Source organism: Nerophis ophidion, linkage group LG11 (assembly GCF_033978795.1).
Source record: "Nerophis ophidion isolate RoL-2023_Sa linkage group LG11, RoL_Noph_v1.0, whole genome shotgun sequence".
Taxonomy (NCBI): domain Eukaryota; kingdom Metazoa; phylum Chordata; class Actinopteri; order Syngnathiformes; family Syngnathidae; genus Nerophis; species Nerophis ophidion.
Genome location: NC_084621.1, coordinates 42,027,088 through 42,045,110, shown reverse-complemented (window position 1 = coordinate 42,045,110; position 18,023 = coordinate 42,027,088). Strand labels below are relative to the sequence as shown.

At 40.0% G+C, this 18,023-nt stretch overlaps 1 protein-coding gene across 1 annotated transcript in view; it reads left to right on the top strand.

Moving 5' to 3' along the window:
* st14 (ST14 transmembrane serine protease matriptase) overlaps positions 1 to 18,023 on the top strand; it is a 71,370-nt gene that overhangs the window by 30,724 nt on the left and 22,623 nt on the right. The window contains exons 7-12 of the mRNA XM_061915998.1: positions 6,759 to 6,794; positions 8,614 to 8,842; positions 12,292 to 12,431; positions 12,512 to 12,615; positions 12,875 to 12,984; positions 13,425 to 13,555. Of these exons, the coding sequence (XP_061771982.1) occupies positions 6,759 to 6,794; positions 8,614 to 8,842; positions 12,292 to 12,431; positions 12,512 to 12,615; positions 12,875 to 12,984; positions 13,425 to 13,555 (750 nt within the window). The remainder of the gene's footprint in view (positions 1 to 6,758; positions 6,795 to 8,613; positions 8,843 to 12,291; positions 12,432 to 12,511; positions 12,616 to 12,874; positions 12,985 to 13,424; positions 13,556 to 18,023) is intronic.

Here is an 18,023-nt window from a genome sequence, read left to right as displayed (position 1 = left end):
TTTCAAATATGCAAAAAAAAAAAACAAACCAGAGCAAGCATGATCCAATACAGTGCTATAGCCTTAACGGCTATTATAACAAAATGGAGAAAACCCCCCCCCCAAAAAACCAAATGAGCGTTCAACTTTTTTTTTTTTAGTTATTTTTTTTTTTTTACATATTTGAAAAGGAGTGAGAAGAACTATACACTTATTTAATCCCACGCCTTTTCTTTAAATCATAAATTACTCTGAGCTCGAACTTCCTTGTTCACTCTATGTACAAACTTAATGAACTTGTATATAAATAAATGATAAATATATACATACATATGCACACTACACACATGCATAGCCACACCATTACCACAAGTGCTCATGGAAATAGTATCATGAAAAAAAAAAAAAAACAGCAGTACCAGTGCCTCAATGGGCAGCCCCTAACTCATTTGTAACACAAGAAACCCAATATCAAAGCCCTTCTTCATGTCTGTACCTCTGGAATACCATGTACCTAAACTTCTTTTTAAACTTGTTTATGTTTGGACATTGCTTTAACTCCACATTCAAACCATTCCATAGTTTCTCTCCGCAGATTGAAATACAAAAACTTTTGATGGTCGTTCTAAAACTAAGCATTTCGAAATTAAAATTTCCCCTTAAAATATAATCCCCCTCTCGTGTGCTGAACAATTTTTGAATGCTTCCTGGGAGTTTATTTATTTTGGCTTTATACATTATTTGTGCAGTTTGATACAAAATAATATCATTAAATTTCAATATTTTTGACCGTAAGAATAGTGAATGAGTAGGGTCCAGATATCCAACCTTGTTGATGATGCTTACAGCTCTTTTCTGAAGTATAGTTATTGAGTTTAATGAGCTTTTATAATTATTCCCCCAGACTTCCACACAGTAGGTTAAATATGATCAAACTAATGAACAGTAGAGAATGTGGAGTGATTAGTGATCTAGAACCTGCTTTGCTTTATTTATTACTGAGATGCTTCTTGACAGCTTAGACTGTACATGTTTTATATGTGGTTTCCAGTTAATTTGATAGTCAATTGTAACTCCAAGGAATTTTATTTCAAAAACCCTTTCAATATCCACCCCATCTATTTGTATCTGTACCCTTGTTTCACGTGTCCACTTTCCAAACAGCATTAACTTAGTCTTAGTCAGGTTTAATGACAATTTATTATAGTCAAACCAAGCTTTTAGTTTACTCATTTCTTCCATAATGACTTCCTGTAATTGATTTAAATCATCCCCTGAACAAAACATATTAGTGTCATCAGCAAATAACACTAATTTCAATAATGTAGACACTTTACAGGTATCATTGATATACAGGATGAACAATTTTGGCCCCAACACTGACCCCTGGGGGACACCACAAGCAATGTCCAAACACGATGAACAGCAATCCCCCAACTTCACAAACTATTGTCTCTTATTTAAGTAACTTTTAAGCCAGTCTAGTACAACTCCCCTGATTCCATACTTTTCCATTTTATTGATTAATATATCATGGTTAATTGTGTCAAATGCTTTTTTTAGATCAATAAATATTCCCATTGCATATTGTTTCTTGTCTATGGCATTTGTGATTTCCTCTATTGTTTCAATGATTGCCATTGATGTTTGATCTAAACCCATATTGACAGTCAGGGACTAATTTATGTTTTTCTATAAATGCATCTAACCTGTTATTGAATAGTTTTTCTAATATTTTAGAGAATTGTGGAAGTAAAGAGACGGGTCTATAGTTTGTGAAGTGGTGTTTGCTCCCAGTTTTAAACAGAGGTATAACTTTAGCTATTTTCATTTCATTCGGAAATTTGCCGGTTTGAAATGACAGATTACAGATATAAGTTAATGGTTTTGATATTCCTGTAATGACATTTTTCACCAATGCCATACTAATGTCATTGCAGTCCGTGGACATTTTGTTCTTACATTTGTTTACAATATCCAACACTTCTTCTTCACCCACTGCATTTAAAAACATAGAATTGAGATTTATCTCCAACAATCCCTCCATATTTTTACCAGTTGTCCGTAGATCTGGGATTTTTGCTGCAAGTTCGGGTCCAATACTTACAAAGAATTTATTGAAGGCATTAGCTACATCTTCAATATTATTATCATTTTCTTTACCATCATTCATGAAATACGTTGGATAGTTATTTGAAGAGGTACTGTTTCTTATAATACTGTTTAATAAATTCCATATTCCTTTGATATTATTTTTATTATCATCTAGTAAGTTCTTATAATAATCCCTCTTATTTGACCTCATAATATTAGTTAACTTGTTTTTATATTTTTTATATTTATTTTCTGCTTCTTTTGTTTTCAATCTTATAAATTCCCTGTAAAGAGTGTTTTTCTTTTTGCAAGCATTTTGCAATCCCTTTGTGATCCAAGGACAATTAGTATACTTTCTTTTGCTGATGCATTCTTTTATCGGGCAATTTTTATCATATAATGACCTAAATATTCTCAAAAATATATTGTAAGCACTATTAACATCACCATTTTCATAAATTACATCCCAATTCTGCTCCAGTAAATCATGTTTAAATGAACTAATGGATTCCTCTGATCTCGTTCTTCTGTATTGGGTTGACTTTTCTAATTTTTTTGTCCTGTAGTTACCATCAAATATCAGAAAAACTTGAAGTTGAATTCTGATTGGATAAAAGCAATAATGTAGAAAACGGCAACACTAGAGCCTAACATGACATGAAGAGAACATGATGAATACTTTCATATATTTAGGGAAAGTAAATTAACTTATCTATTTACCATCATTATTTGTTGGGTCAGCAAAGAAGGCCTTGCTGGTCCTGACGGTCCATCCCTAAGACTGCGTGTACAATTTATAAGTGCAAAAATGGCACATATTGCACTGTTTAATTAAGGAATTTGTGTTCTACCGGCATTACATGCCAATGGAAACACTAATTTCCCTGCACAGTCATGTTATGCTCTCCCACCTGTGGGATTTTTGCAATGTTGAACAAGCAACCCACATTTATAAGCTGTAAAACCTTTTCGGCAATATAAAATTGCAATCTGGACAACAAACTATTTTAGCATGCTAAAGGCGTGCTTTGTTGGTGAGACGGTGGACCATCACAGAACCGCTGCACAATAATTTAAGAAAATGCATATAGTACATGTACATATATAAAACAAAGTCTATTATAACAAAATGCAGCCAGACACTGAAACAAATTACTAAAGATTCTGGACATTAAGCCGCTATTTTTTCCTACACTTTGAACCCTGCAGCTAATAAGACAGAAGGGCTAATTAATAGATTTTTCCTTGCTGGCAGCCATAAAAAAAAATATTTTATAAAAATAAAAAAAAACAAGAAAAACTTCAGTGTTTTGTTTGTGCTCTGGTGCCATCTTTTGGGCGGGTTCGCTCACTACAAGTGCTGCAGTGTTATTCCATTTACCGGAAGTGCTTTTTTTTTTTGGGCCATTCAGTCTTTTCGCCGTCCATAGCATTTCTACTCATATGGATTCTTCATTCATCACTCCAAGCAACATTTGTAAGTTTTACAATATAACTAAAACTGTTTATGCTTACTAAACCGTCCCATGTGTGATGTCTGTAACAGTGTTTTCATGCATACTTGTGCGCGCTATCGTAATGCAATGACGCTGGCGTCGTTAGCATTAGCTAATATGCTATCACATTTATGAGTGTCTGTGTTAGTATTATTACCATACAATGAAATTATTTTTGTATTGTTGCATTTTCACAAATTCCTCAGCAAACCCACCAAGGCGTCACTGTAGAGTTATTGAGTCTGTTTAGCTGATTGGAGAGTTAGCATCCGCAGCTAGTGGGTCCATGACCATGTCTTGTTTTGTTTGATCAGCCGTTTTACTCCCGTGTTACAGACACCAATTGGAAACAGTTAAGGTTTGTGAATTAACATTTACAGAATCTTACTGTGTAAATATCTCACTTAACAACGTACAGTATATGTTTGCGGATAATAGTCCAGTTCGTCCTAATATATGAACAAATTATTTTTTCTTCAGAAATTTTGTTTTTTTTAATCAGCCCCTCATGTCATCAAGCAGATATAGAATTTATAAAATAATTTTGCTGAATAGATGTCTTTTTTTTGACAGTTCAGAACATTTTCACACTCATTTAGGACAAGGGGATTCTCTGTCCAGCTGTCTTTGCAGCGCAATCCCTCTCTTTTCTTATAGCCATGTTTAAACTAGTTTGCATATAGGCTTCGCACAGGCTATGTAAAGATCCAAAATAGCGCCCACAGAACAGTTTGTCTTGATAAATCACATTTCGCATGCTGAATGATTATATTTGCATCTTCTCCTCCCAGTACTGTGGGTTTTCTGATAATCAGCATATACTTTGCCTATTCATGAAGACCGACACAATTAGTGGATTGCACCCCTTATTTTGTTCACTTAAGAGATTCAATTAGTAGATTAGATTTGCGTGCGCTATCAAGTTTGCATGTGGTTTAGGGCACACCAACCATTAGTAGATCAGGCCCTTACAGTTTAAATCATTTCAGTAACCTTCCGAGATCTTGCCTGTTTGCCTAGTGAGATGATGACTTTGTTAGGCCGTACTGTGTGTGATAGCGAAACAAATAGTTGACCAGCCACACAAAAATGGAAACTTAAATCTGTGGTCAGTGTAGCCGCTTAGTAAAAAGGAATCTGTGCTCTATGACAGCAGTGTCAGCCTGCGTATGTGCCCGCTGTATTTGAGCCCGAGCAGTCAGCAGATATAAAAGACTGAGAATGCAGAGCTGAATAAGCTGGCTGTCATCCCCTATCAGCATTGCAATTCTGTGCAGTATGCTTTGCATTAAAGGAGCTCACTTCCAGTTCTGCTGATAAGATAAGCCATTCTGCAAGCCTCTCTGCTTGTACTGCACCTGAGATGGTGCATTCATACACTTTGGATCCTCTAATGCAGTGGCTCTCAACCTTTGCCACTCAAAGAGCCATTTTGACCCATTTCACAAAATTAAGAAGACAATGGGAGCCGCAACCATTCTCGCAAATTTCTGCTGTTGGTCACCCAGATAACAATAATAAGGGCGTGCTATGAAGCCATTGTCTTTGACCCCTTCTACAACATGTACAAACAGCTTGCCAGTCCAGTATCATGATGTGGCTTCCACGTACGAGATTGCAAGGCATACTGGGTGATACAGGTTACATTGACGGTTGTGATATAAACAACTTTAACACTCTTACTAATATGTGCCACACTGTGAACCCACACCAAACAAGAATGAAAAACACATTTCGGGAGAACATCCTCACACTAACACATTATAAACGCAACATAACAATTACCCCGAATCCCGTGCATCCACGACTCTTCCAGACTATATTATACACCCCTGCTAGCACTACCCCCCCCCCCTCCCCCCCTGCGTTGGTTGAGGTGGGCAGGGTTGGGGGCGCGGGGGTGTATAATATAGCCTGGAAGAGTCATGGATGTTCTGGGTAATTATGTTGTGTTTATAATGTGTTACTGTGAGGATGTTCTCCCGAAATGTGTTTGTCATTCTTGTTTGGTGTGGGTTCACAGTGTGGCGCATATTAGTAAGATTGTTAAAGTTGTTTATATCACAACTTTCAGTGTAACGTGTATCACCCAGTATGCCTTCCAATCTCGTACGTGTGACGATAGAAGCAGCGAAATGAATGCCCCCGGCCGGCACGCAGATAGCATAGTATGGCGTAAAAGCAGGCGCGATGACATGTTGTCGAGGACGTTAAAAGTAAATCCATTACGGCACCCCCGCAATATTGTAATCTGAGTGAAAATCGGCGAATGTTGACCCCGGGTAATGTCCGGAAGAGGCACCCGAATCCCCCCGTAACAATCGGGGGGTCGGCAATTATGCAGCTGAGCCACAGCAGAGTGGCCAAAGAGCCGCACGCGGCTCCGGAGCCACGGGTTGCCAACACCTGCCCTGGGGGTACTTGAAGGTCTTGTGAGATGACGCTGGCTGCTGCAGGATCATTATTATGAAAATATGACCGAGAGGAAGGCGAGAAACACTTTTGATTTCAACAGACTCTCGCGCCGTACCTTCCGTCAAAACTCTAAAGGCCGACTGCACATTTCCTATCTTCACAATAAAAGCCCTGCTTCATGCTGCCTGCGCTAACAAAATAAGCGTCTCGGAAAGCTTTCAAGTGATGTGCACGCCAGCTTTCTGAGGGATCGCTTGTGCACGCCAGTTTTCCGAGACTCTGTATTTAGTTAGCGCAGGCAGCATGAAGCAGGGCTTTTATTGTGAAGATAGGAAATGTGCAGTCGGCCTTTAGAGTTTTGACGGAAGGTACGGCGCGAGAGTCTGTTGAAATAAAAAGTGTTTCTCGCCTTCCTCTCGGTCATATTTTCATAATAATGATCCTGCAGCAGCCAGCGTCATCTCACAAGACCCCCTGGTACCGTGAATGTCATTTGAGTGACGTCTTGGTGAAGGTTGATGACCTAATTTTTAGGTCTATTTTTTTTAAAAGCCTGGCTGGAGATCGACTGACACACCCCCCGCGGTCGACTGGTAGCTCGCGATCGACGTAATGGGCACCCCTGCTCTAAAGGCTGGGAGATGGAACAGTAAATGTGCAAACCTAAATATTTTAGATTCATGCATCAAAATCTAGTTGCCTCCTAGCGTTTGTAGTGTAGTTTCACCTTTTACTTGATTCTTACACTCTCCCTTTCCTTTTGGTTGCATCTAGTCACCGACCCTCGCATGGCCAGGAATCCCCGAGCAAGTGAGTACAATCTTTCCTATTTTGATCACACATTTGTAATTTCCTATTTGAATACAAGACTTGACTGACACCGTGTATGTTCTACTCAAACTGTGCAGTTAGGCTTAGGGTTATGATACCTCCTTATTCTATTAATCTGTATTTTGTATGAAACAATTCTAGCATTATTTGCAGAACAACAGTTTAATATTTTAATAAATGTACAGATTTACAATAAAAAAGGATGCATTTGTACTTATTGCCACAGTTTATCCAGATCCGGAATTGTATCCACATTTTTGCCTGTTTGGACAAATGTTCAGCTATAATTAATCGATATTGTCAGTTATTATTGAACAAATTACTCATTGTGGTTGTAGTTTGCAGTAATTCACTGTAGAGAAAAACAATTTATTGAAAATCCATTTTGCACCACACAGTGACCAAAATACTAAACTGAATGTAAGTAATACAAAATACATAATGTACTAAGAGGCGGGTAACGAATCCGCTACTTTTAAAGGCATCGACCAAATTCCATCAGTACTACCGGGTATCAATTTACTTTTACAGTGCCACATTTTGACACAATTGTTGCTTGTGACATCACGTCCAATTGCAGACTTAACACGAGCTTAAACACTTGACGAGGAAACAATCACTTAAGTCAAACTGCCTCTAGGTAATGTTCCAATTTTACATGGCAACAAAGCAAGTAACTCTTGAATTTAAAGTAATGCTCTACTTTACTTTGGCCCTGCCATATTTATGACAATTATTAGCATTAGCTGGTGTGTAATAAGTACAGCACTTACTTTGTAGGGCACAACAAAAGACAAGATTGGCACATTCAACTTGATGGTTAAGACTACTTCCTAGCTGTGCAACACACTGTAGTGTATACACTAATGCCATATAAAGTCTCGAAATTGCAATTGCATGCAAAGTCTACTGTATAATACTTCCATATGAGACTCCTCCGTTGGGTTGGCTGGGCTCTCCAGTCGGTCGGTGAGTTTAACTAAATGCAGTTATCAGTCACGGTTTTTCGATATTTTTATTTTTTACCATGGTTACCATTATTGTTAGCTCCCTACGGCTAACTGAATGATTGTGTGACTTCAATTGATTTAATGTGGAATAAAAATGTAATTGGTTTACCTTGACCTATTTGTCACATCATTGGTCTGATGTGATTATGCAAAATGTATTGGCTGCATGTGGCACTAAAATCCTTAAATTAGCCACGGCATTGTATAAAATGCATGATTTTAAATGCATGGGGAAAAAGTAACGGCTTATAGTCCAGAAAATACACCTCCACTTTAATTTAAAAGACAGCATAAGCATTCCACACGGTTATTAATAAATAGGTTAGTGTTTTTCATACTTACAATTTTTCTCCGTTTATAAAATGTTCTAACATTCCACGCTACAAAATTATACAAGTATGAATGTTTTGTGCTGATATGGTATCTGGTCAATATCGGTATCGGTTAAGACTTAAGGCTTAAATGTCGGTAACGAATCAGAAAGTTAAAACATTGTATTGGGACACCTACAATGTTTATGTAAGTAAATGGATTTTGTTCCCATCTAAATTGAAAATGTGTAGTCTTTACCTCCTTTCAGGTATTAAGTTCCTACAGCAAAGTCACTGTCAATGAGCAGGTTGCAAACATTAAATCCTTGGTAAATCTCCATGCTCTCAAACTGCTCTGGTCGTCGTCGTAAAGGCAGCGTTTTTAAAAGAACGCTTTGGTACTTTGAGATTTTGCAAGTGTACTTATCGGGGCTCAAGTCAAGCGTGTACTTGTCATGTGCTCAATGTGATTCCCAGAGGAGTGTTTTTTCCAACTGGAGGCTGAAGGAAAAGAATCTGAGTTTTCCTCACCGGGCTTCCCCGACGGCTACCCCCCGAGGTCTCGCTGTCAGTGGCAAATCAGAGCCTCCGCAACAGACGCCATCTCCGTCAAGTTCCCTTTCTTCTACGTGGAGGACGACTGCTCTGATGACTTTGTGTCCATTTATGATTCTTTGAGTCCAGATGAATCTCAGGCCATCACAGAGTAAGTCACATTTGATTGATTGATTGATTGATACTATTATTAGTAGATTGCACAGTTCAGTACATATTCCGTACAATTGACCACTAAATGGTAACACCCGAATAAGGTTTTCAACTTGTTTAAGTCGGGGTCCACGTTAATCAATTCAGGCGCACAAATGAGATGCATAAAAAACATACAATCTTTTATGCTGTATGCTTTTTCCGCATAGCGTCCTCCCGCAGATGAATTATAATTCAAGACATTAAACAGACTATTTATGACTGTAAAACAGCATCGCCCATTTTTTTTTAGTCAAGTCTCACTCTGTTGGTCTTAAATGTGTTTTAATAAGGCTCAACATTAGCCTAATATATTTATTCTTGAAGATCAGACAAGAAATACAGCATTCCCAGAGGGCAACCACATGGAATCACGTTTTATTTGACAAAAGCATTGCACTGGGATTTCGGGATATAAGTTGTTTTGATGTGGGTGGAAAATACGTTCCACTTGAATCCTTTCACTGGATTTCTGATAACAGGTTTTTTTTTCCTGTTTGGCCCTGGAGCCTTTAGCGCTGCATTTACTGTTAACATTCGCAAACTTAGTGATATTGAATCGGTCTATAAAGACCTTTGTTTTCAAATCTATGAATGATGCCAACTTTAATCCTGCCACACAGCTGGGTGTAATTGCGCTTTGTCCGTAGGGAACAATGTGATTGCCAACAGGACAAGGCCATTGAATGCGCCACTAGTTGTAACTGCAGGCCTTCTCCCTCTCTGAACAAATACATGTAATGTGTAATGCACACTGTTTTCACATGGTATTGAGTAATCAGGTGTATCCAAGGTGACATGCAGCTTTATGAGAGCCTTTAAAGACATTATTTCACACACACACACACACACACACATACACTCCTCGTCAGTATTGGAACTTTTGATAATACTGCGCTTTGCTTGACTTTGAATCTCCTCCAAAGCAATCTCATCTCTCCTTATTTATCTTCCGCCATCTCGCCCCGCGTATTTATTGATTTATTTTCAAATTAAATCATTTCAATCTTGTTTGTTATATTGATATCGCGAGTGAAACAACTTAAAGCCTAAACACGAGGCCCTCAACTTGTTTCTCAGCACAGCTTGAGCTGTACATACAAACAGCTCAGTTTACAACAAACAAATTACATAAAGCTTCTCCTAATCATGGCAATCTTAACCAAATATTTTGAACCTTGACATAACTGAGCATTGTGACCCAGTCATGTGTTCTATTTTTTGTCTGTGTTTAGATTTGTGTGTGTAAAATACAATCTGGGCATCTGTGTTACGATTTGTCTTTCTGTGGTTAGATCTGTGTGTACAACAATCCGTGCGTCCACGTTTTACTACTTGTGAAGGAGTAGCCCTCACTTGGCTGTTTTTAGCACGTGACTTTTGTTACACTTCTGCTATGGCAGATCTGTGCGTGCATGCAGCAATCTGTACGTATTAAAACATTTGTCTGAAGTCTCTTCATTTGCCTATACTCACCACCTAGAACTAATATACCGATACTGATAGACCACACAAGATGAATACTTTTTACTTGAAATGTCATGATTATCGAATCATTTGTGCAAATTAACAAAACACAACAATGTAACCAAAATGAGTATAAATGTATTGTAAAGATTATTTATGATAAAGTTTATGATTTCAAGGTAGAATAAAGTCAAATGTAACCCTTTGTTCGCCACTTAGACCACATTAGTTTGGTTGTAGATGAAAAACGACTCAAAATTTTCAAATCTGGCCTAAAAGAACCCACACAATTTCTGATTTGTAAAACCCTTACTCTCTTTTAAAATGATTTTTTTTTTTTAAAAAACAGCTGAATTACTCTGGATGCATTTTCAGCAGTGTATAACTGGAATGTGTGATTTTGTACTAATCACAGTCACTGCATTTAAAGACACGTGGGATTGATCAGGTTATTGTGGGTAAAATAATATATTCAATACACAACAATTTAAAACAATGCATTTTTATTTTGCTCTAAAGTAGTGACAGTTGTTCATTGAACATGACATTTTAAATAGTTTGTCAGGCTGATATCGACTATCCGTATCACCCACCATTCAAATCAAAAGCCAACTTCAACTGGGTTAACTTTACTTGGTTCAAGGTGCGGACAAGTGGTGAGTCCAGGCAAATAAAAGGTGAAGTTACCGACAAATGTTTTCTACACACACAGTCAAGCGAGGATTCCTGCTTCACACAGAGTTTAACACGGATTCAGAGATTGTTTTTACACACGCACGCGTACACACACATACACACACACAATTTTTAACATGGACACAAATTACAACACTGACACAGAGATTTGAAAACACAGATTAAGGTGCGCATTTGCAAATTGTTATGCTACAATGTTTTTTTATTATTATTTTCCTTTATTTAACCAGCTAAAACAATAATTGAGATTAAAATCTCTTTTACAGGAGTGATCTGGCCAAGAGGGCAGCAAAAACTGGTTTCAGCAATACAGCATCAAGGGTTTGAATGGGGGGTTAAATCACCAAAAATAATTCCAGGGTGCGGCCACCGCTGCTCCCCTCACCTCCTAGGGGGTGAACTAGGCGATGGGTCAAATGCAGAGAACAAATTTTACCACACCTAGTGTGTGTGTGACAATCATTGGTACTTTAACTTTTAACTTTAAGAAACGGTAGCAGTCACTATAGTTAAAAGCACAAATTACTTACAACATAAACATAAAACACACATTAGGTAAAAACATCAACACAATTTAAAAAAAAACAAGTACAGTGCCAAATATAAATATTCTCAATCTTTTAAAATGGCGTTAAATTACCCCAAAGTGTTAAGTTTAGGTAGCCTCAGATCCTTTCGTAATTCATTCCATGACCATGGAGCAGCAAATTTGAAGGCTTTTTTTTTTTTTTTTAAATGGCTTGTTTTGGCTCAAGGGATCAACACACCAAGAATGTCCTGTGACTGCAAACTGTAGCAACAGGAGTCTCTACACATAAAATAACATAAATAAGGGGAAACCAGACCAAGAAGTGATTTATAAATAAAATCTGCATACTGATAAAATCTGCATACTGATAAAGATGACCAGTTTGTCTTTGCATACGAAGTGCAATGATGGGCAAGGTCTCCACAATCAGTAATAAAACGTAAAGAACAGAGATATAAAATATCCAGTTTTTTAAAATAAGTATCTGGTGCATTCATATAAACCATGTCTCCATAATCTACAAAAGGCATCCAAGTAGTCAGAATCAAGTGTTTTCTAACTCGTAGGGAAATCAAGACTTTTTTTCTAAAGAAAAAATACCAATTTAATATTTTTCTATGTGAAATTTAAAAGACAAGCTTACATCAATAACAATCCCCAAGTACTTAAATGTTACTTCCATATTTTTGACACATTGTCTTCATTGCTTTTCACAGGAAGTGTGGTCATAGGCCTCCCGCCAACCCGCTGGAGGTGGTGTCTTCTGGGAACATCATGCTAATCAACCTGATTACTGACAGTGAGGTCCAGCGACCCGGCTTCCAGGCAGTGTACAAAGCCATCCCCAAATCTGAGGGTAAATAAGCGCATTTTCATGTCCATCTTACCAAAGTTTGGTGTGTATGTGACATAAATCATGTGACACATTGTTTTCAGTGACGCACTGTGGCGGTGAGCTCTCTGCAAGCACGGGAGTCTTCACCTCCCCTCTCCATCCCAGCTTCTATCCTCCAGCTGTGGACTGCAAGTGGACTATTAAGGTTTGAAACAATGCCTCCCCCTCCTTTATGTGAATCGGCCTCCTCCTCCTCCATCAGCCTGCCATGAGCAAAACGCTGAGGCAGCATTATAAAAGCCAAGCTGTTCAGTACCTGCTCTATCTTCATCTGTCAGGCTGCTGCGGCAAGAGCCGAGCACCAGCTTGTATGCGTCCGTTTACAAGCATTACAGCGACATGTCTTGTAGGTAGGGTTGTTGGCAAATACGCCTGTAATAACCCAATCTGCCTTTGTACGGCAGGTCTCAGCTGGGAAAAAGGTGCGCTTGAGGTTCAACATGTTCCGCATGAAAGAGCCAGGAGTGGACATCCGTCGATGTCACAAAGATTATGTACAGATTATGAACAACAAGTAAGATTGAAAGGGTTTTTGTGTCATTGTGTGTTTTACTTGCAGATTTTAGCTTCCATTGAATATGCAAATAGATCAACACATTTTATGAAAATGGATCTCTGTAGTGGTTGCATCGCTCCACGCCATATGTGTTTATGTGTGAGTGACAAGAAGAAAAGCTTGAACTGTTTTTTTGTTTGTATAAAACTATAGACCCCAGGCATAAGAAAACACATTTTTTCTGCCTTTTCTGCCTCTTGTATTCAGGTTAATGCACTATTTGATGGCTTTTTCCCATTGCGAATTGGCTACTTCTTTGCAAAGTGACAGTTACTCCTATTTTGGATATTCTATTTAGTGATTTAGTTACAAATACACAAAACATGCAATGATACATGTTGTTCAATTACTGTTTGATGCTGTCACTCAAAACACAACATGGTTGTTTTTTGCACCAGATATTGTGGCGAGCTGTCCTCCTTGGCTGTGACCAGCACTAATAATGTCCTAGAGGTGACCTTCCACTCTGATGAGTCGTACACCGACAAAGGTTTCAGTGCTGAATACAGTGCCTACGATCCTGAAAACCGTGAGTACAGTAATTAGATTAGATAGAACTTTAGAAATCCCCTGGGAAAATAATGTTCCAATAGGAGCAACATCATATGCTGTATACAGGACACTGCAATAGCAAAGAGTAATCGTGTAATTTATCAAATATGATAATAAAATGTGATGAAAATATATGTAAACAATGAACCCTTGCTACTTCGCGGTTGACATAGAGCCATTTTCTCCCATGTGCCTGGGTGAAAAAAGCTGCGCAGTTGCACGGATTCCGGCCAAACCGCATTCTCGCTCTTGACTCAAGTCGGTCACTGTGCGCCTTCATCCAAAATGCGCAACACTTAAATGTGGGCATTCCCTGTCAAATCCAGGTTATCACAGATTCTGCTCCTACTCGCTTTTGAGTCCACAATAAGTCCTGCACTCCAAGGAGGTAAAACATTATATTGCACTTGAAGTTTGGATGCTGTTAACAACACGCATAGTAAAATTATAAAAAGAGACTTCCAGAGAGTTCCATCCATCCATCCATCCATCATCTTCCGCTTATCCGAGGTCGGGTCGCGGGGGCAACAGCCTAAGCAGGGAAACCCAGACTTCCCTCTCCCTAGCCACTTCGTCTAGCTCCTCCCGGGGGATCCCGAGGCGTTCCCAGGCCAGCCGGGAGACATAATCTTCCCAATGTGTCCTGGGTCTTCCCCGTAGCCTCCTACCGGTTGGACGTGCCCTAAACACCTCCCTAGGGAGGCGTTCGGGTGGCATCCTGACCAGATGCCCGAACTACCTCATCTGGCTCCTCTCGATGTGAAGGAGCAGCGTCTTTACTTTGAGTTCCTCCCGGATGGCAGAGCTTCTCACCCTATCTCTAAGGGAGAGACCCGCCACACGGCGGAGGAAACTCATTTCGGCCGCTTGTACCCGTGATCTTATCCTTTCGGTCATGACCCAAAGCTCATGACCATAGGTGAGGATGGGAACGTAGATCGACCGGTAAATTGAGAGCTTTGCCTTCCGGCTCAGCTCCTTCTTCACCACAACGGATCGGTACAACGTCCGCATTACTGAAGACGCCGCACCGATCCGGCTGTCGATCTCACAATCCACTCTTCCCTCACTCGTGAACAAGACTCCTAGGTACTTGAACTCCTCCACTTGGGGCAGGGTCTCCTCCCCAACCCAGAGATGGCATTCCACCCTTTTCCGGGCGAGAACCATGGACTCGGACTTGGAGGTGCTGATTCTCATTCCAGAGTTATCAAATATATTCTGATAGCTTCAGTTGGAGACACCTGGAAGCATCTTTTGAGATAAGGATGATTTCAGCTGGAGCAAGAGTCCCTCATTGAACTATGTTCATATGTAATAGAAAATACCTGGCCTCTGTTTGGATTTGATAGATGTTTGTGACCATTAGATTTAACATTCCCACTCGCAAGTACACACACACTAAAACATACAAGGAGACACAAACTCTCTAAGCTTATGCTGAAGCTTCACCGTTTCGCAACCAATAACACCAAGGTGCTTATAATAAGTGAAACAAAAGTTAATTGACAGCGTTACATCCAGCCGGAAGAAGACGCTGTTGCGTGTGCATGCACACACATCACCATGATGACACGTGTTCAAGCAATGCCTGAATTTATTCTACTTTTTCAGATTCCAAGTGTCATCTTTCATGGTTGTCAATGACACTCAGAAGTGTTAGTAAGACTTCATGTTCCACAGACAAAAAAAAGGCTTCATGATAAAGTTTGCCCCATTTGTAATTAGTCCGACTTCTTTCATGACTGAAAGGGAAACTGCTCTTTTTTTGGAATTTTGCCCATCATTCACAATCATTATGAAAAACAAGAAGAAGAAAGTTTTTGGCGTTTTTTTTTTTTTTGCATTCTAACATATAAGAATCAGCTCTTTCTCGGTGGCTAACAATGCAGCTAATGAGCGATAAATTCTACCTCTAAATCACTTTAAAAATTCATTCAAAAACCCTCAACAATACTTCATTTACGTTCCGTAACCTGTATAATAACCAAGCTGTAGCAACACTGTTATTGTAAGCGCGAACACTGGGAAATTCTTATTCTAGCGTGGTAACACATCGGCGTGCTTCGGTATTATCCGTAAAAGCTAACTATGGAAAGAGATAAGCTAGCTTCTATGACAACACAAAGCGCGTTTGAGTTTGTAATGCACAACATTGCCAATGAGCAACAGTCTGTACTGATGGAAAAACATGAACAATCATATTACAGTATCTGAAAAGTGTTGTATTGTTTTGTGTTAACACAGCTAGCTCGACACTGTATGTACTGTTGTTATAATAACAAGCCTGGTGTGCTGTTTGTATCATGATCAATATAAAATGTGACTCACTCAATGGACAGTTGTCCGTTTGGTCCACCTGCCAGGGATATTTTTTTCGGTTTATTTGGCTAAGCAGTCCATTTATATCAATAGTTTGGCTTTAATTTCCACATTTACAGCGTCAAAGTCACGCCGGCCTCACTCTCTCGGCTACCGTCTGCTCCAACGTTTTCACCCTTCCTTCCTGCTGGCTTCTATAGTCAGCAGTTCATCCTTCGTATATTCAGCTTCAAAATGATTAGGCTTGTGAATCCTCATTTGTCCAAAAATCGTCGTTTTCGTTGTCTGCTATCGATTCTGCCATGATTAGAACACACCTTTGTTTCCGGAAGTAGGAACACACATTTGTTGCTAGAGGTCGGACGTGTGCTGCTATGGAAACAAAAATAAATGTGCTGAATTGTCTCTCTCGCCATCTCCAGGTTTATGTTGAATGTCAAAGTTGACCAATGGTTTATGGCAACCTTCTACTGTACAACTGTGAAGCATTATTTATGATGTACAATTAACTTTTAACCAACTCGGAGGTGAGGCAGCTGCTCTTTGGCTCAGTATGACAATGTTAACCAACTCCTCGGTTTATGGCCCCAAACTTATACAAGTGAGAGGCATAAATTATCTAGAATTAACTTATATCAACTCAGAGGAGACACAGCAGATCATTGGCTCAATATGTCAACATAGAAAGAAGCATGAGCTTATCAGCTCCATGTGATCATGGGGCCGCTGAAAATAGTTCCTCTGTGTTAGCGCTTATATTAACAATATTGCTAATAGTTGGTTAATATTTAGGTCACAAAATGTAAATAGAGTATTGATAGCAATCATATCATGTTTTTTAGAGGGCTTCATGGGCGCAGTAGATCAATGCCATTTGCTGCATTGTTAACCACCTCTTACCATGCCCCATTTGATGAATTAGAATGCATTAGAAAAAAAACATACGTATTTTGATTTTACACAGTGATTTTGAATGACAGACAAAATTTGAAAAAAAAAAAGTGCAGTTCCCCTTGAAGCACTTGGGCTTCACTTTCACTGGGTGGGTGTGACTACAGGCTGGATGGCATAATAAATACAAATTAAATAAAAAACAAAAAAAGGCAAAAGTGCAAACAGCTCCTCTCTGAGCTGCCACCTTATCGTGGTAGAGAAGTTTGCGTGTCCCAATGATCCTAGGAGCTATGTTGTCCGGGGGCATTATGCCCTTTGGTAGGGTCTCCCAAGACAAACTTTCCTAGGTGAGGGATAAGACAAAGAGCAGCTCCAAGACCTCTATGAAAAATACAAACAAAGGACCCAGATTTCCCTCTCCTGGACGCGGGTCACCGGGGCACCCCTCTGGAGCCAGGCCCGGAGGTGGGGCACGATGGCGAGCACCTGGTGCCCAGGGGGCCCGACCGGGCATAGACTGAAGAGGCAACGTGGGTCCCCCCTCCAATGGGCTCACCACCCATAGCAGGGGCCATAGAGGTCGGATGCGATGTGAGCTGGGTGGCAGCCGAAGGCAGGGCACTTGGCGGTCTGATCCCCAACTCCATAAGCTAGCTCTTGGGATGTGAAACGTCACCTCGCTGGGGGGAAGTAGCCTGAACTAGTGCGCGAGGTGGCGAAGTTCCGGCTAGATATAGTAGGACTCACTTTGACGCACTCTAGAGAGGCTGGACTGTTTTCCACTCTGGCGTTGCCGGCAGTGAGAGGCGACGGGCTGGGGTTGCAATTCTTGTTGCCCTCCGGCTCAAAGCCTGCACGTTGGAGTTCAACCCAGTGGATGAGAGGGTAGCTTCCCTCCGCTTTCGGGTGGGGGGGCGGTTCCTGACTGTTTGCGCTTATGCGCCAAACTGAAGAGTACCCATCCTTTTTGGCCTCATTCGAGGGAGTACTGGAGAGTGCTCCCCCGGGTGATTCCCTCGTTCTACTGGGGGATTTCAACGCTCATATTGGCAACGACAGTGAGACCTGGAGAGGCGTGATTGGGAAGAATTGCCGCCCAGATCTGAACCCGAGTGGTGTTTTGTTATTGGAGATTAGTGCTCAACACAGATTGTCCATAACAAACACCATGTTCAAACATAAGGGTGTCCGTATCTGCACTTGGCACCAGGACACCCTAGGCCGCAGTT